At 38.2% G+C, this 23,244-nt stretch overlaps 1 protein-coding gene across 11 annotated transcripts in view; it reads left to right on the top strand.

The window, feature by feature from the left end:
- The window catches only part of adgrl3.1 (adhesion G protein-coupled receptor L3.1), a 100,669-nt gene extending 81,617 nt beyond the window's left edge, over positions 1 to 19,052 (top strand). For 3 of the 11 annotated variants that reach the window (XM_077718097.1, XM_077718098.1, XM_077718096.1), the window contains 10 exons: positions 1,889 to 2,109; positions 4,893 to 4,959; positions 5,796 to 5,887; positions 9,181 to 9,349; positions 10,825 to 11,001; positions 11,468 to 11,561; positions 13,190 to 13,318; positions 15,566 to 15,583; positions 15,951 to 16,253; positions 16,634 to 19,052. In XM_077718097.1, the coding sequence (XP_077574223.1) occupies positions 1,889 to 2,109; positions 4,893 to 4,959; positions 5,796 to 5,887; positions 9,181 to 9,349; positions 10,825 to 11,001; positions 11,468 to 11,561; positions 13,190 to 13,318; positions 15,566 to 15,583; positions 15,951 to 16,253; positions 16,634 to 17,274 (1,911 nt within the window). In that variant the 3' untranslated portion in view covers positions 17,275 to 19,052. The remainder of the gene's footprint in view (positions 1 to 1,888; positions 2,110 to 4,892; positions 4,960 to 5,795; positions 5,888 to 9,180; positions 9,350 to 10,824; positions 11,002 to 11,467; positions 11,562 to 13,189; positions 13,319 to 15,565; positions 15,584 to 15,950; positions 16,254 to 16,633) is intronic. The other 8 variants (XM_077718107.1, XM_077718103.1, XM_077718104.1 and 5 more) reach the window with 7 other exon arrangements.
- The last annotated feature ends 4,192 nt before the right edge of the window (positions 19,053 to 23,244 follow it).

Genomic DNA, 23,244 nt, shown 5'->3' with positions numbered 1-23,244 from the left:
GAAGATAATTACAAAACACTCGCAAAGCAAATAACTCTAAAGCTTCTCTAGACTAAGAAAAAATACCAGATGTTAAATAGGATTTATTATAAGAATATCAATATAACACAAAGACTAGTTTCTTTCATTGTAAAAAGTGCTTTCAGTTCACAGTTTTTTTTTTAAATCTGCTCTCACCTAACTGAAAATAAACTGAAAATAAATTCATCATTAAAATAAAGTAACTCATGTTACATTTGCAGACATATTTCAGCTATACATTGATTTATTTGACTTAAATAAAAAATGTGTGCTCCATTCGCCAAATTTTACACGAAATTAGTATGTTAAGATATAACAAACATGGGGCTAGAGGCCACAGAATTTTAGATGGAGGGAAAGAGGTAGATGCTTAGAGCCCAAAACTATTATTATATTGACATTATTTGAAATAATAGCAATATTTTTAACAAGCCTTGGTAGACATCCATGCACCATGACTGTGCTGAGGATTTATGGCCCCCTCACTATGGATATGTGATATAATGTAAGAAAAATGTTGCATTAGATCGGAGTAATTAAATTATTCCCCCCCTGCAAATGAAGATGGAAATTTTGTTCAAGCTGTGTCTAGATAACATAGTTTTGTACTTTCCAAACATTTATTGATGCCTGTGTTGTTCATAGTCTCTTTTATCTTCTCCAAAGAGGAGCTTTGCATCTGGCGGTGTCCATTAGGAAAAGCTTATTATTATCACTGGGAGAAAGGAGAACAGTGTAAAAACATTGTCTCTTGGAATTGCGTGCTTCTCTGTGACTGTGTGGAAAGATCATATGTCATTTCATGCACACGAGGTTTGGTGCGTGTGCAGAACACTCTCCCGTTAATTACCGGTGGCTACTCGTGACCTCCATTAACATCGTCAGCGTCACTTAGCTTGTAGCCAGTTAAGCCAGTAAATCCATCAGGAAAACCAAATGACTCTGCATAAGTAGCACAGCCTTTTTATGTACTTTTGTGTGTGTAAGGAAAAACGTGCCGTCATTAGAAATGGAAATGAGCGACTCCCTGGCTCCCCAAACTCATTGTCTGTCAGGCATTAGGCAATTGTCTCCCTTTGCAAGCGCTTTCATTATAAAAAAGTCACACTTTGAGCATTTTCATTCAGCGACTCTTTAGATCGCCATGGAAATGATGGCCTAAATCACACAGATCACTCTTGCCTTTCCCTCTTTTCTTAAGCACCACTCTTTTCTTCCCTCCCATTTGCCACAGTTGTGTAATGCTGTTTCACACTGAGTGCTTCTCTTTTCATTTTCCAAGTGCTCATTTTTGCTGCTCTTTCTCTCTTTCTCTATCTCTCGTTTTATATATGTATGTATATGTATGTATGTATGTATGTATGTATGTATGTATATATATATATATATATATATATATATATATATATATATATATATATATATATATATATATGTATGTATGTATGTATGTATATATATATATATATATATATATATATATATATATATATATATATATATATATATATATATATATATATATATATATATATATATATATATATATATATACACACACACACCTAATATATTTTTATTCATTTATACATTTATATATATATATATATATATATATATATATATATATTTATATTTATATTTATCCTGTACCGCACATCCTCCTTGATGGAGCATATCCCAGCAGAATTTGGGCAAAAGACAGACTACGCTGAGTCTGTGTGTGAGTCAAAGTTATTTTGGCCTTTTTTTCTTTTTTTTTTGCTTTCCAAAATGCTGTACAGTGATCATTTTTGTACTATCTAAAATCAAAATGTTGTATTTTCTTTTTGTTTGTTTTTAATTCCTGTCCTTTTTCTCTCACCAGATTGCCTGCGCAGTCTTTGCTGCCCTGCTCCATTTCTTCTTCTTGGCAGCATTCACCTGGATGTTCTTGGAAGGGGTGCAGCTATACATCATGCTGGTGGAGGTGTTTGAAAGCGAACACTCCCGGACTAAGTACTTCTACCTGGCAGGGTATGGCGTGCCTGCTGTCATAGTGGCCGTCTCCGCTGCAGTGGACTACAGGAGCTACGGCACCGACAGAGTGTAAGCGATATGGTGGGATGGTGGGGTGTGAAGAAAGGAGGGAGTCTGCCTGCTGTCGTTTTGGCTGTGCCGGTAAACTCTACAAGCATTTGAAAAGTGTCACTAAAGAGACGATGAGATGAGGCAGAATCAGTGAAGTATGGCGGAAGAGTAGCGAAGAGAAGTGAGACTGGTTTCAGGAGCACACGATGTGGGAATATTCAAAGGCTGCGAATGGAAAGCTTGTTTTTTTTTGTAGGCGACTGATATATACCCAAGAGGGAGCGTGCTGTCGTCAACATATATAAGGAAACTAATGCATGCTTGACTGAGTCACTGGCTGAGTTCAAGAGAGAAGGCAGCCAACACCTCCTTCACATGAAGCATATGTATGCACCACATGCAATTGTCAATTCCATGAAAGTTTCAATATGTGTGACCTTTACGTCTAGAAAAATAGTCCACTATTTTATTCAATAGGTGTTCTTGCACCGAACCCTGACACAGGGAAACTAAACATATTAGTTAGTTCTTAGTGTTTAGTGCTCTCTACTGAGACAAATCTAAATAAAACAGCTTTATAAAGAAAAGGAATATGGGTTGTGGGTCAGTGAAGTCCCATCTGCCGAATCTCGTAAAGTAATCCCAAGTTGATAGTGTTTTCAAGTTTCCACTGGAAAATTAAACATCCATTGTAAAAGCACTGCAATGGTTTGCTAATGAAGCGCTGCGAAATATAAGGACTCAACATAATGTTGCATTTTTCAAACTTTACACGTTTATGTTAAACATTTAAAATCTCTTGCCTCAGTGCTTTATGAATAAGTGCTTCCATACAGACAACGAACAATGACAGTACATTAAAAAGCTGTTAAATGATTCACATTTTTTGCGTTGCTACTCTTGAGACCGTTAGTAAAGTTCAGCTTTCCAAGAGGTAGGCATCACTCGGGAAGTTTGAAAAGCAGGAATGCGTTGACTCTGTTGAAGGTGCAACAACGCCACTTACCTCAATATTTCATCCCAGGATAATCAATAAAACATGAAACTGCATGCCTGGCTCCAGATAAATGTTCACAGGCTCTGTATTATTGTGGGACAAATGACAGAACCCTTTTTAGACAATTAGTTTTGCTGATCAGTAAAAAGACAAAAAATAAATAAATACTACAAACGACTGTGGCATTTTGTCACAAACCAACGGCTTTCAAAAGCTTTATTTTGTCATCACATATTTGAAGTTTACAATTTATTACAAGGCTTCCATTCACAAGACCATCGTATCAAATCAAAACCCTCTATTCGTATCTGAATCAAACCAGGCAGGAGCCCAAAATAATGCTTATTTTCATAAATTCAAATTCATTCACAGTGTCAGTAACAAAAAAATGGCATTTATCATCTAAAATGAAGATTATTTCATAAAACTAAAATAATTACAAGTTCAACATATGCCATTCCTTTCATTATTTGCAACTGAATCATCAAATGAGAATGGATACAGTGTAATGCATGGTCCTGAAAAAAAGTCTTTTGGTAGGATGGTCTCACCATAACATATTTTCCAACCTCTTGAAAATGGCACCACTTTTTACAATTTTTAGGAAAACTAATTATAAAAATCCACTTATTGCTCCCTGCATCTCAGTGACGTCTCATAAAGAAGGTGAAGTGCATTGACTTAATACAGGAGGCCATTGTGGAAAATACAGTGACACAGTGTGGGGCCCCCTCAATGGAGGAATGCTCTAATATGGTGGAAATTGAAAGATTAATAATTCAAAATTCAGCAGGCTGTGAATCTGTTGGCCATTTTTGCTCCAATGAAAGTTATCACGTGTCGGTATGTGTCCCTGTGTAGAGGGTATACTCTCTCTTGTTTTCTGCCACATGCTGAAAATGAGGAAAGCTCAAAGCTATCTACACAAACATATGTACATTACATATGATGATTCAGATTACATGAATAAGGACAAAACATGAGTGGTGTACTCCATGCACTGTTGTAGTTATTAAAGCGGTTACAGGTATGTTGGTCAATTGGACCACTCTATTTTGATGAAAGTGGGACTTCATCAGACAAGTGCAGTTTTACATTGAGCAGTGCCACTGGACTGATCTACCAAATTCCAACTTAGAAAGGGTGTGCTACACTGGAAAGAACTTAACACATGCTGCACATTTTTGCTGAAGAACGCAGATACAGCCTACCAAACTCCCCAGTTTACCACCGAATTGGGACAACAAAACTAATTAAGATTATTATTTCATCAATTTTTTATGGAGACTGGTTTTCTAGTTTCTGTGGTAATTGCTTTAGTTTTGCAAACTCTGTATTTGTGCATGTCTCTCAGTTCTTCACACGATATTCAACCCCGGACAGTATAAATAGAGTGCCCTGGGCCATAGTGCTGTATTCAAATGAACACATTATGCTTCACTACCTCACCATGTGGCAATGTCATATATTTGTGCCCTTGGGGGGTTTAGAAGGGTTTCTTTTACAGGTAATCAACTCTCACCATCTCATCCCCAGTGTGTTGATGTACACATCAGCCAATGCTTTCTTGATTTTGCTCCATAATTCATGTTGTTCTCACAATTCCTTTTGTCCTCCACCTTTAATATGATGCTATTGAAAGTCATGTAAATAACCAGTTCTCCTTCTCTACTGAGGGGGTATGTGTATGTGTAGAATGTGTAGTACATGTAGATGCAGAAACTATCATTTGCTGGTAAATCTTAGCCAGCCAGCATTCCTTTGAGACAGGTTTTAATCCCCTGCATCTTTCCTCTCTCTTTAGGTGCTGGTTACGACTGGATACATACTTTATCTGGAGCTTTATAGGCCCTGCTACCCTCATCATAATGGTGAGATACACACGCACAAGCACATGTGCTCATTCTCGGCACATTGTGGTTGACTGTCATATTATTAGTTATGTGAATGTGTTGCCAAATCTTGCCTTGTTTATTTTCGGTTTATCCAGTGATGGGATGGGTGTGGATGGTATTCTGTTTTCCTTACCTGACGACCAATCTAAGGTCAGCAGTAAGGGGATCGAGGTCCCCTGTGGCCCTTGACAGGATAAGATGTTGAAAATAGATGGATGGTATTAATGTGTTTCCTCTGGTGTAGTTAATTGGACACTTCACTGGAAGAGCTTTATCAAGCTAATTATTTCGAGCACCACGCATGTAACAACTTCCCGGTGTTCTACCATTTTTACTCATGATGAAAATGAGACCTCAAATGCAAACATTTGAAAACTCCAACAGCTTATTTATTAATTGTGAGTAAAAGTGAAATGTAACAGGGACGGGAATCGTGGCAATGGGACCTGTTCGCAATTATGTAAATTACCAGAATAATAATTTGTGTAATTAAAATCAACTTGGCATCATTGATCTTACCAAGAAAATAAGGTAGGTCAGTGTAATGTAATTGCAATGGCTGCTAACTATATGACCTCAAAGATAGAGCACAAAGCAAAACACCAGAGGCAACTGTGTTACTTGAATATATCCTCCAAAGGTGATCCTGATTGGATGTAAGGACTGCACAATATACGTATCAAGCTATAAACTGTCTAGAGACGATGTGACCAAATCTGTTACGAGTGGCCTTTGCTGTCCTCTGCTTGAGAAACAATTGTGTGTTTGTGTGTGGCACACAAAACCAACCATTTTCTGTTCATGTGTTTCAGCTCAATGTAATCTTCCTTGGCATTGCTCTCTATAAGATGTTTCACCATACAGCCATCCTCAAACCCGATTCTGGATGTCTAGACAACATCAAGTAAGTGTATATTCAGACTTGATCCTTGCAGGAAAGGTAGAAAAATAGATAAAGGTTTTACCATTTTATAGAATCTGAAATAACAGATTTGACCCAGCTTTGTTTGAAAAGTAGATTTAGAGAACTACCATGCTTTTAGTTTTAAAAAAAGAGGGCTTTTGCATTGTTCTGGAATCCTCCTACCAGCAATTTTAAACCCCGTCAACACCTTTTGTGTTTTCTGCTTGAGCCATAAAAATTGACTTATTGAAGCAAGTGGCTTCACCCAGGAAACACCTCGACTTGATGCTGTTGCCAAGCAACAACATTAAAGCAAAAATAAAAATGACACTTTTTACAGACAGTGAAACACCTTGGAAGACCAAGTAAATTTTTGTGTAGACTACATTCATCAGCTACGGCGTTATACACATGCACAGTAAAATGCTACCCAATAAAATGATCCATTGTTACCCCCGTCAGCAAGGTATTCATTAAAAATGTACTGTTGTTGTGTGGTATGGTGTGTGCACGAGTGTGTGCATGCATACTATATATGTGTGCAGGTTCAAATTCAAATACAGCGGGAACTCTACTTAAGAAATTATTTAATTCCAGAAGTAGTTTCATAATTTTGATTTTTTTGTAAGTAGGGTCAAAATTTTCATGTAACTTCTATAATTTGTTCCACAGACCTCATTATACTACCAAATAAACCACTTTTCTATGAAAAATCAGTAAAACACAAAAGCAAGAAAGAGAAAATTATTAAATTATTTCTGAACCCAGTAAAATAAAATAAAAACAACCTATAAAAACATTTATTCCCATTGTCTTTCTTTAATTCAGCATGTTTGTTTGAAACATCTAATTTTTGCTTCAAATCATCTCAAGAGGCCTCTTATTGAATGTCACATTATTATTGTCAGCATATGACCCTCTGAGAATGTTACTTGAAAATATGACTCATTTCAAATGAGTACTGTGTCTCTGTCTGGTTTTGCTAACTAATCAAAACTGCGTTATTCTGTCATTCGACAATGCTTGAAACAAAGGCTTCAGTCTAATTTGAACAATATGTGGCAGCTTAGTGGTGAGTGCCCTGTCAACATGCAGCAAACACTGTTCAAGGTCAAATTTAAGATGCTCAGATCCTTTCTTTTTCCAAATAAACACCACTGCTGCTTTCACTTTTGCCATGGAATTTTCAAAAATTATGGAGTACTACTAACCACGTGATCTTTGCTCCAGTGGTTTTCACGGAAATGTAATCAAAGTCCCTGATGAAAGATTAAAATCAAAGAGCAGTTTAAAGAATGTTACGCTTTTGGATCTTTTACCACACGTTTCTCTTATTGTCTGAATGAACTGAATGTTTAAATCATTGTAATCTTGTTTATTAGTCATCTCTCATTTCCATGTTAATCAAACTGTGCCCTTTTTGTCTCATTCTATTTTGTTTTCTTTGCCTCTTTAATTTCAAGAAATCATATGTTGTCTTTGGTAAGGCCATTCTCCAATCAAATCCCCAAGTAATTTTTTCATTCATTTGTCTGTTGTTTTATTTTGATGTCAAAGCAGCCCCATTTTGGCTTCCCTTCCTTAATAAACCCGGTCGTGCTTTCCCATTTCCTTGGAATTTGAATTACTAGATAGATGTGTGGCATTTGTGAGCTGTTTCTTTGACCCATATAACTTACCCAGTGTGCTATTGAAATGTTACAATGGTTGGAAGGGAGTGAGGGGAGGCAGCTGAGAGGCTTCAGGGAACTCCGAGGGGGGAAGAGAGGGAACACGAATGGAAGGAAAAGAGGGATGAGTGTGCTCCTTTATTGGAGAGGGTCGGCAGACGGGCTTTATTGGCGCTTATGTCTCGCCTGAATGGTGCCACAGAGGGCAACATCAAATCAATCACCTCGGTTGCACTTACTTACTCTCCTCTTCACTTTCTTCTTCTTCCTCCCAACTCTCCTAATATCTCGCTAATATCCTTTCCCATATCCCTGCCTGGCCTCCATGTTTCTATATCCCCTCCATAAGAAGTGATCACTGTCCATTTAGCCAATCACATTAGACCCCATTATCTAAGCTGAAGTAGACCAGGGAGTGACCTAAATTGGCGAAATGTCACTTTCTGAAAGGAAAGCTCCTGCCTATTAAGTCCTAACATAGAATATTCGCATGCCTTGAGCATAGTGCAATTTTGCACCAAAAAAGACCAAAAGCATGCACGACAAGAACAGCACTACTGCAATCCACGCATAAAAACAGATGCCGTACAGGGCTAGTTCAGAGGTGTGAGTTCATCACACGACTAAAAAAAATGTGCAGCATTAAAGAAAATTTGTGTTTAGAAGTGACATTGACATATTAGCTTTTACAGCTTCTAGTACACGGGTGCCCAAACCGGTCCTCAAGTTGCCGCAGTGGTTGCAGGATTTCATTCCAGCTGATGAAGAGGATACATTTTCTTCAATCTGGTCTCTTTAAACTGTAATCAGTTGACTGGAGTCAGGTGCTGCTTATTTCACTAGACACTGCATGGGTTAAACTGTTCATGCTGGATCAAGAGGAACAAAAAGATTCACTCCCGGCCCTTTGTAGAATAGATTGGACTGCCTTAATGTAATTTACACAGTGGGGCAAAAAAGAGTATTGCCAAGCCACTGATTGTCCATGCATTCCAGCTTCAAATGATGACTGTGATTTTCATCATACTTTAAGTACAATTAGTATACATACTATAGGAACCGCAACCACGTTTTAGAACCAGCGAAAGAGAGCTACAGTACAGGTACACATAGGGTTGGAAAACCTGATTCAAAGTTGTCTAGGGTATGCCTTGGTAACATCCCAGTGCAATGAAGAAAGCCAAACAAAAATGGATGAATATTTAGTTGAGCTTCAAAATATCTGTAAGATTTGATCCATAAAGTCTCTGCATGGTATCAGAAAGGTCATTGAACTCTCATACTTTTCCCCACATGTTATTTGTGATTGACACTGTGAGATACACCTCCCTGGGTTTAGCCAATCTAACTTTAGCAAAGGTTTAGGTGTACCCTTTCTAAACCCTTTTTGGTAGTCCATGTATCACAGTAAGCCTAGAAGTATTTCTGACTAGGGGGAAGAGATAAGGTCAGCGTACCACAAACTGAAAATAATTTGGGCTCTAATGGGTGTCCATTACCTGTAGGTCCTACCCAACTGACCTTTATGACCCAATAAGAGAAAATCATTCTTTTCAAAGACTGTACAATGTTTACTGGAAAATAAAAACAGCTTTTTATCACAGAACTTTCCTTCCTTTCCAGGTCTTGGGTGATCGGGGCTATAGCCCTTCTCTGTCTGTTGGGCCTCACCTGGGCTTTTGGTCTGATGTACATCAATGAAAGCACGGTCATCATGGCTTATCTTTTCACCATCTTCAACTCGCTGCAGGGCATGTTCATCTTTATCTTTCACTGCATTCTTCAGAAAAAGGTGAGTGAGATGCAGGGCATAAAAGGATCAGTGAGAAGGTGCCCAAATTATCTACTATAGCTCTCACTTGTTTCATTTTCATTCATCTAATTTTCTCATTTGAATTGTGTTACATAAATTATGTATGTATTTAAAAGCTTCCATAAATCTTGTAAAACTTTCAATAGATGGTGACCATTGTACTATGCTGTGTCTGCACTTACACTTTGTCATTGCCCAGGAGAATAGAAGAGGAGTGAAATATTGTGATAAAAATGACTAGAACCTTTGTACTCAATACTCTCTAATGTGATGTCAGTCCCATAGAAAGTTTTCAGTTTTTTGTCCATCTCTGTGTGTCCTAGATCTACTTAAGGTATGTGTTAGGCCATCAGTTAAGGTGTCTAGAGAGATGTCCTCCGAACCGTGATGAGATTTTCTTTGGCTGCATTCCAACATGGTTTCTCCCAAGATGCACGCAGTGGCTCGCCACACAGCTGTTCAAACAGAGCATGCAGCAAAACACGGCTGCCAATCCAACAAGCTTGTTAAAAACCAATTACAGTGCTATTTGTTCTAAGTTGATTAGGATCGAAATGCAGATGCCGTGTGTGTAGAAGTGCATCGAATGACTCCTGGAGGAATATCGCCATTGCAAATGAAGTATTAAAATTGGGCCCATGTTGAGGGGGCAAGTTATAAAGTTAATCCTTTAACACCGACATTTTGATGGAGTGAATGTTTGTTCAAGAAACCACAGCTAGCAAAGCAGTTTGCAGGGCAATATATCAAATTAAGCCAACGTTATTGTTGTCCCATTGATGCTGTGGGAAGACAGAGCACGTTGTTGTCCAGTCAGAGCGATTTGTCAGTGCAACACTCAGCACATTTGTCAAACAATTTTATATTGGAAGTAGCTTTGTATGAAGTTCTAATGAGGAAAGAAAGCTCTTTTTTAACAGCATATCTCCAAATGGCAGTTGCATCAATGTTTGTTTAAATATTGAACCACACAATTTAATGAATTAATTCACTCCCACTGATAAAAGTCTAATCCATTTAATCTGAGGGAAGTGGCAGTGAATGATCACATTTCAGTCGCATTGACGATGCTAGATGTCCAATCTATTTTAATTAGTATGAGCTGGGGATGAATGATCAATAATCAATAACTTAAAAATGAATCTTCATTTTAAACACAGAACCTACTTCGAGAAATAGTATCTCAAGGCACGACTGCACTTTATCTTGTTGAAAACTCTAAATTGCCCCTAAATTTGAGTGTGAGTTTGAATATTCTTTGTCTCCTTGGGCCGTGCGATTGGCTATCCACCAATTCAAGGTGTCCCCAACCTGTTACCCATAGTTATAGGATAAGTGATTCAGAAAATGAATGAAACAGACACTACATAATAGTTTTTTATTCTGAATAAGTTTAGCAGCATTAACAAACAACTTATTCCATTAACAATTTCAATCCAACTTTTTTTCTATAGGTGCGTAAAGAGTACGGCAAGTGTTTGCGTACTCACTGCTGTAGTGGCAAAAGTGTGGAGACCTCCATCTCCTCCTCAAAGACCACAACCTCTCGGACACCTGGCCGCTACTCCACAGGCTCACAGGTGAGCTTACCAGCCTGCACACCTGGACGCTACAGTACAGCAGAATCCCAGGTGAGACAGCTGCATGTAAGCAGGGTTATGGGCTATTGCATTTCACTTTCAACTATAAATCCAATTTGGCACATTTTGGATGAGCTCATTTTATTTAAATACATGGTGAGTTGGAAAAGATAGTTCCAGCCTTCACACACAGCTGTGCATACATAGTAGTTGCTGGCAAACATTTTTTTTCAAGTGTAAATGGAATGGATGTTGTTATTTCCCCCAATTATTTCTTTACTGCTTGGTAATTTACTTTTTGGGTATCTTTCAGAAGTAATTGGCCTTTTTTTGCCCCATAGACCTTGTAAAACTGTTTTGTTTTGGTCGTTGGGGTGTAAATATGTTTTTTCTTGACTCACAACTGTCATTACTTTCTTCCCCCTCTTCCCTTTCATCATGGTGATGTTGTTTTCTTTTTTCCACACCACCTCTACCTCTTCTTTTTTCCATCTGGCTTCCGCTCCCATGTGCGTAGAGTCGAATAAGGCGGATGTGGAATGACACCGTGAGGAAACAAGAGTCCTCCTTCATCACAGGAGACATAAACAGCTCTGCCACACTTAACAGAGGTAACCGTGGGATACTGTGCATTTGCATCATCATCACTGTCAACATGTCCGCTTTATAAGTAGCAGAGGGCCCAAATATCAAAACCTGTCATGGATATTGAAGTGGTAGAATTACATGCACATCATAACATACCGTAATACTGTCTCGACAGTTGGTTGTAAAGTGTATCTAAATATATTATTGAAGTAAGGATGGTTTTATTGAACATAATGTTTATAGAAAACCTCCCATCACAGTTTATGACAACGTTATATATTTTTTGCGCACATATCATGAAGAGTCATTTGTTTTTTTATTGACAAGCATTTCTATTTTTTGGTTGACCCTAGTGAATTATACAGTCAATGACCCCTGCACAATCTGAAAGGAAAGAATCCCTCCTTTTATAAAAATGCCTGCTTGATATTCAAATATTTGACAGCATATTGTATATCAGTGTAACCAAGGCATTACAATTTAGAGATTCTGATCTAAAGACTAACACATATTCTATTATTTAACTACAATTTGTGCAATTTCTAAGAGAATTTCAGAGTAGGAAACATAATAGTCATTTTTTGTAGATGCAGACACTTGTAATGGACTCTGGATTTTACTGATCGAGCCAGTGAAGTGTTTAATGTTGCCTTGAACAAATCTGTCTAATATTATACCTCATATAGTAAATCTCTACTGATATCTGTTGCACCTATTCAGTGAAGGTCAAAGCAGTGCTACTAAGGAAGAGTGTGTCTATCCAAATAGTCAAATATTTTTACACCTCCATTGGTTAGTCTCAAAGTCGAGGTCTCCTTCAAAGCTGCTAATAAGCTGCTAGGCTTACAAATTGACGTGAAATGTGATACATAGTGTAAAAATAAAATGAATTATCGCACACTTATTGAAGAAAACCTCAACAGCCCCTGATTTTTATTCATTTCTAATCTATTCCTTGTTACATTCATACTTTTATGTAGTATAAGGTGCAGAAAAAGTGATTATTTTTTAGGAAAATTATTCAATATTTAGATTTTTTTTTAGCCTTATTCATTACTAGTTAAGAATTTTGTGTATGTGTGTGTGTTCATCCAACCTTTTTAAAAGTAAATGGCTGAATTTTGCTCCAAAACAATAATTGCAAGATGCTCTTTAACAAAGAATTAATTTCAGTATATGAAAACATCTCCCATTGTTTTCATTATCTACAATTTTCATGTCATATTGTAAAGACATTACTATTAGAAAATAATTAAATGCATTTAATTTACTTGAAGTACGATAGAGCTCTGCAAAAACTACACAAATAAGTTCAGCAATGCTTCTCTCGCAATTCAAAGCCCGCTATAAAAACTTCTCTCCTCGCTTCCCATGACCAATGGCTGCAAGAATGACTTGACTTGCTTTTCTCAGGCTCTTACCTCAAAATGTGTCCGATTGTTTGATACATTTCTCCTCTTCTCTCTGGCTTTCTCCCACATACTCACTCTTCATCTTTTTCTGACTTTTGCTGTAATTACTCCCACTATGCCACATCTACACGCACTCCCTTGCCTTCAATCTCCAAATGCTTCTCTCCTCCTTTTTTTCTTCTCGTAACTCGGCTGTTGCTTTTCCTTTCCTCCTTCCTTTCTTTATCTGCCTGTACCAGGAACCATGGCTAATCATCTTATAACTAATGCTCTCCTTCGTCCTCATGGTACTAACAATCCTTATAACACTCTCCTGGGGGACTCTGCAGTCTATAACAACCCTGCTGCGGGCATGTACAACACTCAAGGTGTGCTTGATGTTTCTATTCCTATTGTACAGTACAGCATGAAAAAGTAGATTAATGTTGCATTTTTGATTTATTTTTAGTTTTCCTTCTGTGCTGTGGTCAAGCTTATTGAGTGAAAAATGATTGGTGAATCACTCTGCTTCAGGATAGGCATGACAATTGATTAATTGATCAGTTGCACTTTTGATAAAATATAGACACAATTCATTGATCAAGAAAAATGCTTCAATAATAATTTGTTTAATGTGATTACAACTATAATCTTTGGAAATTGTGGATAGCTTGTGAATTATTTTGGTAAGATCAGAGTGATTCTCCAGTGTCGTTTTGTTTTCTTTATGTTTGATGAAGCAAGTAACCCCTATTTTGCACTATTAACATTTCATTTGTGAAAATTACATATTATTTTATCACTAAAGGCACTTACACATTTGCGCACCATGCATTGAAGGGGAGGGTGCAGGTACAACAGCTGCTCAGCACAACCATGCCTGTTTTTGCTAATAGTTGCCATGCAACCAAATACAAACTTGCCTGCTGCCTTTTCCCGCTGGTTTGGAAGTAAAAGAAACCACAGCTTGTCCAGTTGTCCCTGTTATAACAGAAATCAAAAACTCTACTTATAATGAGGAGGACGTGAGCAGCAGGTGAAAAGGGCATGGGTTTGGCCAATTCCAAAAAACAGAGAAGAATCTTGGAGAGTTCACAGCCTCATCTGCAGACAGCAGCCCCATTAAAACTATGCAGTACTTTGGCAGTCAATGTGCTCGCCTTTGTACTTAGACAAGACACTTATTGTTGAAAAGAAAGTTAAATTCATTCATCCATGCATGAATGGTTGTCCGTCTCCTTGTGCCCTGCGATTGGCTCGACACAGATTCAGGGTGTCTCTCACCTGGTGCCCGATGTGAGGATAAGCGCTTCAGAAAATGAATGCATGAATGAATGAATCATCCATCCATTTGTAATGCTGCTTTTTGTGGTCAGCGTCACAGAGTGATGGAGTCTATCTCATCTGATTTCGGGTGGAAGGCAGCCTACACCCTAGAATGGTCGACAGTTGGTTGTAGGACACACGTAGAGACAGACAACAATTCCTATTCACAATCACACTGCCACCTAGCCGGAATCAAACCCACACAGACCACAACAAAGTCAGGCAAGAGAACCCTTGTGACATTGGATAGTTGCTAAAAAAATTCTAATTGAGAATAATACATTTGTCTGAAGTAAGCATTATGAAATAGAAACCAATCAAAACAGTAAACATTGATAAACATTTTAAACTTGAGATATGCTGTTTTGCAAAAAAAAGGAGGGTTTTCTTTTAAGGGTTTGAAATTTTTCCGCAACAAAATTGCCAAAAACATACGACTAATTGTTATCTCTTTTTTGCTTTTGGTGAAATGTAACTGATTCTTTTAATGTAAATATAATATTGTATTACATCAATCAATGACCCTTAAATGGATAATTTTCTACTGTTGTGCGAAAAATTGATGTTCGGCACTTTGCGATTTACACCCCTAACATCTATAAATTTCAATACGACGGATATATCCAAACAAGTAGAAATTCACCCAGCATTGCTAAGGCATTTTTCCCCCTCTACCATGTCAAAGGATAATCCCAGCTCAAACATTGAGATACCACATTAATTATTAATTTCTCAATTTTCTTGTCTGTGCTGTTTGCGCTATAGAACTCCCTGTAAATGTCTTGCTGCTGTCACGCTGAAATCTGTCCTCCAGCATCTTTCCCATGGAATGCCACATTGCACTGCAGCTGAATTAAACCATTTTCAATTTGCACAGACTTCCAATCCCGCACACTGCTAACCCTTACGGCATGCTGTTGAGTCCTTGCACCGCAGTTCATACACAATAAATGGGTTAGTTGAAGTGCAGTGAGAAAAGGGCCTTAGTAAGCTGGTTGATGATATTGAATGCTTTATGTACAATAGTTATACTGCATGCAGACTAGAATAGAATATAGACTACGTGATTATACTTGGGGAGGGTTTTGCACCGTTAAACACTGTAGATCTGTTCAGTTATTATAGTGTTGTCTCTCCATTTTGTGATGTGTATGTGGTATGGTAAATAAATGATGAAAACATACAATAGCAATTTTCTAACAATGTAGCAAAACAAAAAATATGCATCCAATTCCAGTTAATTTTTGTTCTTATGTCTGACCTCATTTCTTTTGCTCTTTTCTCTCTTTTTTCCCTCATGCGTCCAACAGCATCTTACCGAGACGCAAGTACGGGCTAAATTAATACTTCAATAACATCAACTTATTTTTTCTCATAATTTGCTCTGAAGTAGCTTTTTTCTCTCTCCTTCTAAAAATAAGTTATTTTGGCTGTCAGCCTTTGCAGAACATCATTTCATTGATTTATTAGATTTCTTATAAAATATCTGCGTTTACTCACTTTTACACCATTTTTTTTGATATTCTAAACTGAAGATCTACCTCAAGGACATTTGAACTGTTTCCCAAAAAGATGTCATTGTGACCTGTTAATACTACTTCTCTGCAAATTGCATGATATCATTAATTTAAAAATGTGTGGTTTTATAAAACTTGAATTGTATGTTTATTATTTCCACTATCATTTTTATCTCAGAAGGCATCCTGAACAATGCAAGAGACTCCAGTGTCATGGACACACTCCCCCTTAATGGTAACCATGGCAACAACTACAACATGGCCAGCAGCGAATACTTGAGTGACTGTGTGCAAATTTTAGACCGGAGTGGCAGCTATGGCACCCATAGCAACCATAAAGAAACTACCCTGGAAAAAAAGATCTTGAAGGAGCTAACTTCCAATTACATCCCCTCTTATCTCAACAACCACGAAAGGGTCACCAGTGAACGCAGTCACAACTTGATGAACAAACTGGTCAACAGCAGCATGACCAACGGAGGTGAATTCTCATTTCAAATTTCTCTCATTTCAAAATAAGCATACCTAGTTGGTCAGCTCATTAGATGATTATTTTCATCTTTTCATGGCTTTGATTTGACACTGAAAGTCAACATCAATTTCCATGTAAGCTGTTTTGAGAACAATTAATGATTGAATGGAGCAAAAGTACCATATTTGCTCACACATAAGCCTCCCGCATGTATAAGCCGCACCCTGAAAGTTGCCATTTTACAATTTATTGCGTATAAGCCGCCCCCATGCTCCCAATTTGCACCTCCATGTTCATGGATTTAATAGGAAGTACAAATGTGTTACTTTGAATCAAAAGCAAATTTTTAGGGTCAATGTCATAAGGAAGTTAATATGCCTTTCCTTTAGGGAGCCTGGCAGGAGGCAGCAGTAGCTCCAGTAGCAGTGGAGTCAGTGGCTGCATGGGCAACGGTAAAGAGGACGGTGGACCAATGGTGCTGGACAACCCTTCGGCATTCCCCCTTGACGAGAGCCTGGGTCTAGAGATAATCCGAGAAGAATCCAACGCGCCTCTCCTGCCACCACGGCCCCCTCCTCCTGACAACCACCCACCACCACCTCCCCCACACAGCTACTCAAGGCCACGCCGCATCCCACAGGAGGCCAGTGAGAGCTTCTTCCCGCTGCTGACCAATGAGCATACTGACGAGCACACTCACTCCCCCAACCACAGAGACTCGCTGTATACCAGCATGCCGGTTCTCACGGATATTCCGGATGGCCAAATGAACGGCTTAACAGATGGTGAGGAAGACGGCTCTACTGAACTTCAGCCCTGTAAGAGCGCCACAGCTCCTGAGTTGGATGACGTGTACTACAAGAGCATGCCAAACCTGGGTTCCCGGAACCACCTTCACGAGCTTCAGAGCTACTACCACATGGGCCGTGGAGGTAGCGATGGATACGTAGTGTCAAGCAGCAAGGAGGATTCTGACTCCTCGCCTGAGGAGCCCCCAATAGACCCTTCCCACCTGGTCACCAGTCTATAGAGCCCACCAAGAGACTCCTATCCCTCCCTAAGCCCACTCTCACAACCTTCCACTTGTGTGTTGTTGACTGACAGGCCGAGTTGGTCCGCCCCTGGACTGAGTCCTGCGTGTAACATCTATGGTACATAATAATACAGGGGCTGAATGTATTGTCACCAGAAGGTGACGCTGGGAGACACTTAATGATATCAAAAAGGAGTAGAACCTTGTACCTGTAAAAGAGAGGAGTAGGGAGGGATCTGTAATTCTGTGTTTATTTGGAATCTTGGAATAGACAAGAAAGTTCTGTAATGTGGACCTCCTTCATATCGTATAGTCTCCACTACTACCGCGACCAAGGGGGACCCCTGCTTTTCCTCCATCTTATCCTCCCAGTTACGTCTGCGTCTGTAATGTCACTCTCACTCAAAAGACAATTTTTTGAGTGATTGAAAAGGACAAAGCTACATCATCAACTGGCTTCAGGCAAGTCCTCACCCCCACTTCCTGCCAGTCATGTGAGCGATGTAAAAAGAAAAAGAGTGGGGAAAAAACCAACCAAATTCGACTCGTATGTTTTCTGATGAGTTGTGTCCAAGCTGGTGTCATATGTTCCTTCCTGCGAGTTCTAGTTATTGCAGCTGCTGTTTATTTTGCTAATAACAAATGAGAGAGCTTGTAAAATCCAAGTGACTATAAGTTTTAAAAAAAATGGGGTGGGTTGAATTTGTTGTTTCTTCTTTCTTCTGTAAAGGTCTTCAGTTATCAAAGAATCATAAAGAAATGATGTAATCATTTCTATGTATTGTATAGAATACAGAGACAATTGTTGCATATGACCAATTCTTATTGTCAGTCGTCTGTGGAACTGTTCAGAACTGTCTCCCTTTGGTTCTCACGTACGTACAGACGACGAAGTGGATGAGGAACAATCTTTTATCAAGACAGTTTAGCACTCTGACTAATATGCATTTACCCTACGCACACTTCTTTCTGGTCCTTTTATAGTGGCACCACGCTCACATTTTGCAAATTGTTACTATATATTTTACATGTTGTAGTTAAACGGGAGAAAAATAGAGGGGAATTCCTGGTAATACTCCTATTGGAAGTGGAGTCTTTTGACATTTTGGTCTTCATTTAATAACACTTTTCTTTAGGCACAAGAAGAGATGCACCTGGACAAGTGAGAAAAACACACCAGGTATTTTCGAGCAACTTATATATGATGCATATCGTTTTTATTGCCAAATATTCTCGCATTTGATCACCTAGCTGTACTGGTCAATATGTTATTGTGGAGAAAAAATGTTGGGAGTAATATCTCTCTCTGAAAAGGAAACATGAAAGAAATGTCATGATTTTTTTTTTCATACACCAATGTGTAGTGAAAGAATTCTGCTCACTGCAGCACTGTCTAATGTTAAAGCCGATGTTTACTTATTTAGGAGAGAAATTTCAAAAGTGTATTAAGAGTAGCTTGCACATGTATCTCAGAAGCCCCTTCTAAGTTCCCCGAGAGAGAAATTATTTATTTATCTGTTTATTGGTTGAGCGAAAGCAAAAGCAAGCTTGGAAGAAAAAGAGTTGACTTGATGCAGGGGTAAAAAGAGTGGCATAGGTGGTTGTTTTTTTTTTTTGTTTGTCATTTATTTTAAATTATTATGATCATGTTGATTATTACGATATTATTGCTGATTATTTATTCTTTTTGTATGGGTTTCAAATTGAATGATCTCATAACTAATATTTGTTGTAACAGTGAAAGTTGTTTGCCAACAAATAAATTACTGACATAGTTTAAGGCTTTTTCTTCTGCCTTTTAGAGATGTAAATTGGGATTGATATGCACTCACTGTTATTGCCCTTCAACATGGTCATTTATGTGCTACTTTTCAAGGATGAAGGTATTAATATCAACTATTGGACTACATGCTTTTTCTGCCAATGTGCATTTTGGATGGATATTTGCTGGATTAGTAGTTGGAAACATAAACAAATGATGAATGGATTCATTGTGTATAGATCTACGTTATGTTTAATACTGTTAAGTCTTGCTTTATCCAACCATTTACTGCTACTAATTTAAAATCCAATTCATATTAACATTCACTGATAGTAAGCAGTGCAATTGTAAATTACATTCTAAGAAAGGAACTACCTATGAAATGTCTAATTATACAGCAAACTAACAAAATGTTGACATTTCTTTGCAACTATCTTATTGCACACGGTTTTAACAGAAGACCTTGCATTGAATTATTTTTTCCTCCACATGTTCTCATGTGTAGATAATTACAAACATCAACACTCACTAAAATGTCTTATCAGAGAACAAAGTCTTCATCAAGTAGTAGTTTGGCGGTGTTTCTTGCTACTGGCTATAGGTATCACAATCACACATGTATATAACTGTAAACATGTTTCCTACATACACTATTTCATCATTATTTACAACCTGCGCTGGTGCCTGTTAATGCCACCGCCGGAAACAAAGCAGGTGTCCAATGAAACTTTCTGTCCAGTAGAACGGGCTACTCTTTTTTTTCTCTCCCCAAGGGAAACTACAAATATGAGATATACAGTATAATCATAATATGATGATGAATACACCATGGCCCATCAGTGGCCCCAGGCCCGTCTGCCTCTTTTAATATATTTGTAGTAAGGGAAAAAAAATAGGCTATTTATGTATTGGTCACACCAGCAGTAATTCTCAGAAATCATTTGGATGGTGGACAGGGTCATCTGGGACAATCTTGACTCTGAGGCAAGATTTTTGTTGCTGCTACTGCGAGAAATATTGCAACACTCTCCCTGTTTTGAGGATTTACTCTGGGTAAGCCTTAGGGTAGCCAAGGTTCCTCAGTCTATTTTTTTTACAGTTAGCCAAGGAAATGTTGGAGGCATTGCTTGGTCTCTGACCAAACAGTCCTGGGTGGGCTAGTGCATAGGAAATGTTGGAGGCATTGCTTGGTCTCTGACCAAACAGTCCTGGGTGGGCTAGTGCATGGAGATACCGAGGATTTCCCCGATGTACCAATTGGCCCAGGCCACCATGCATGCAAATCATAAAGGAGTATAGCATATCATCCTACACCTTTGTTGACCATTAGGAATTGATTCATGGTTGTATACATGTTTTGGAGGACATGTCAGGTACTGGTTTGGACAATTCTTTTTATATTCTTCTCTATTTAAATTCTTAAATTTTGTCCATTTTACTATACCTTTTCATTTCTTTGTTGCACCAATGCAAACAATCATTTGCTAAAGTGTTTAAAGTAATGTATATGTTTTTTTATTGTTGTACAAGGTATTGGTACCAGTACTGATTGCGTATATAGATATATATATATACCTATATAGTTTTGTAAGCACAAACTTTAATATTATTCAATTTATTCATATAATTATACACTTGATAGTGAACATAATAACACCCGCCCACAGACAGATAGACAGATGCCTGCTACTGCTAATTCAGTGAGTTGAGTGTCAGGGTGCACAGTCACTGTATCTAACAACCATTCAATATGGATCAAGTGCCATAAGTACCATGTGAGCGAGTCTGCTTCAAAGGTTTGAGAGGTTGTGGAGCAGAGGAGCCACTTACAAGACTGTAGCATTGTTTTGTATTACAAAAGTTTTGAACACATTCACAGAAAAAAAAATAATGACACATGCTTTGTCGTTGACTTTCATTGTGTAAACCACACTTATGTGGGATCACGCAATCCTGTAGTTGAAAAAAAAGATAAATGACGGCATGGAATGAAAATATGGGTCCTACAATATGTATATGAGCGGGTAAATGTGAACACTTTGAAGTGTTAAATAAATCTTGCTTGTTTACCATTAAAAATAATCTGATCAAATAAAATATGTGCATGTTGCAGTTGCATGCTAAATAGTACATGAAATCTTTTTGAACTGCAATTGAAAAGCGCTTTTATCAGTCCATAGAGGGAATTGCTGGACTGTTGCTGCTTATGTAGCCATTTGCTCCTGAACTAAACTTTGTTGCTCAGTTTTACATTTTTTTTATTCGAAACGAGGGAAAAAATTTGGATATAGATTAAAGATGTAGAGGAGAAGATGAAACATTTAAAGATTGTTTTTAATAACCCCATTTTTGCTGTCTTTTTTAAGTCTGAATGGTCCCTAACAACTGCCCTCCCCCTGCTACGTTTTCTCTCCTCTGTCTCTCTGCCAGTCACGGGCTGACTAAATGATCACTGGTCTATGTGGGTCATATCTCTGCTGGAACACTCTGATCGTTTAGTGCTGCCTGCCTGTCTTATCTTCCTGCTTTCTCTGTTTCCTTCTTTCAAGGAAAAGTATTCAGGATGCCTTACAAGGTGACATTTCTCTCAGACACATGCATGCAAAGGTAAACATATGAAACCAATATCAATGGACTGAATGCTATAAATAATTGTGGTCTGGTACTATTTCAAAATAATTTAGTAAAACTGAGAACATTTTTATTTAAAGCATGGACTATAAAAAATTGAGAAGCTATTCTTCCCCGATATTTTGCCATGCATTTTAAAATTCCGTCCAATATCGGTATTAAAGCAATACAATTTGATGGTAACTCGTCCAGCTGTTTAATTCCAAATACCCAGATTATTTGTTGGATCTTGTGGTTTCTTGTGTGGAAATGTGAGTCATGAATTGAGTTATAATAGGATACGGCTGAAATATAATCAATAAAAGCTTGCTTGTTGCATATTTTTAATGATAATATTTATGTTTACATTTTGTCTGGAATAAAAGGTCACGTAATTGCATTTGAAAGTGCACACTTCTCTCCAATCCGTTTGCTTAAAAGCCTGATCTACTCAGTCCAGTGTTCGAAGAAAAGAATAGCTCTCACTATTATGGGCCAATCTGACATTGTTCTTTGTGTTAATTAAGGCAACTATGACATTTAAAAGCTGGACTGGAATTTGATTCAATGCAGGAAATCAACCCATGCATATATGCTATGGCATTTCAAGATTTCCAAGCCATTTACCCCATTCGAGCCACTAACCAATAAAAAAGACAATGTGAATATTTTCTCCATTCAAGAGTGAAACTGGAATCTTGTTGCATTGAATAACGTGCAGTACAACCTCGGAAATGAATGCAATTTGCACACTTTGTATCTCTTGGAGGTTTATTCTAATCATACTTTTTGTTACATTTTTGTCTTAAGATATCAACATGTTTCCATACCGCTTGCCACTCAGTTGAGGACCGACCTGGGATCGAACTTTTGACGCTAGAACTGTGATGTCGATGCCCTAACCACTTTTCACTGCCCCACCCATGTTAGCATGTAAAACGTCGGAAAAACATCAGCATTGACAGGGGGTACTATTAACATCAAATTAATCCGAACACAATAGTATAATTAAGTACAGCCATTTTCTTCATTGATTAGAGTATCTAACTGTGGGAGAAATCTGATTAGTATTTATAGTAGCCACATCATGTCTGCTTAGAATGGCCAGCCTGGCCTTTGGCATCTGGAATTACATCAACATGCAAACGGGCTTCCCTGCCCTGACCCGAGTGTGCCACCTTGCTCTGTGTGCATGCATAGCCAGTCCTAACGCAACCTCATCTACTTTCAATTGCCAATGTCTATCTCAGTGTGTATACACACTTACTGCTCATTGTCTCCACAGCTCAATTTTCCAACGGAATGCGCAAGGAAGAAAAACACTTAACAGGTATGTGAGGGGCCACCCTGAATAATTCACTCTAATTGGTGAAGCATCGGGAAGGGTTTTGTGGGGATGTGGGACATCAATCCTGGCTCCTGTTTTTTAGGCCAAATACACCCCCCATGCATGTTTAATTGGCTTTGGAATGGCAGTGTTTCTGCTGCCTCTGCTGTGAGTCACACTCACTGCGCCTTTTCTCCAGCGTGCCTTTTTCACACCGCCTCAGCAATGAAGATGCTATTTCAGGAACACATTAGGAGCCCAGAAAACA

Source organism: Stigmatopora nigra, chromosome 6 (assembly GCF_051989575.1).
Source record: "Stigmatopora nigra isolate UIUO_SnigA chromosome 6, RoL_Snig_1.1, whole genome shotgun sequence".
Taxonomy (NCBI): Eukaryota; Metazoa; Chordata; class Actinopteri; order Syngnathiformes; family Syngnathidae; genus Stigmatopora; species Stigmatopora nigra.
The sequence above is the reverse complement of the archived record's forward strand: the minus strand, read 5'-3'. Positions and strand labels throughout refer to the sequence as shown.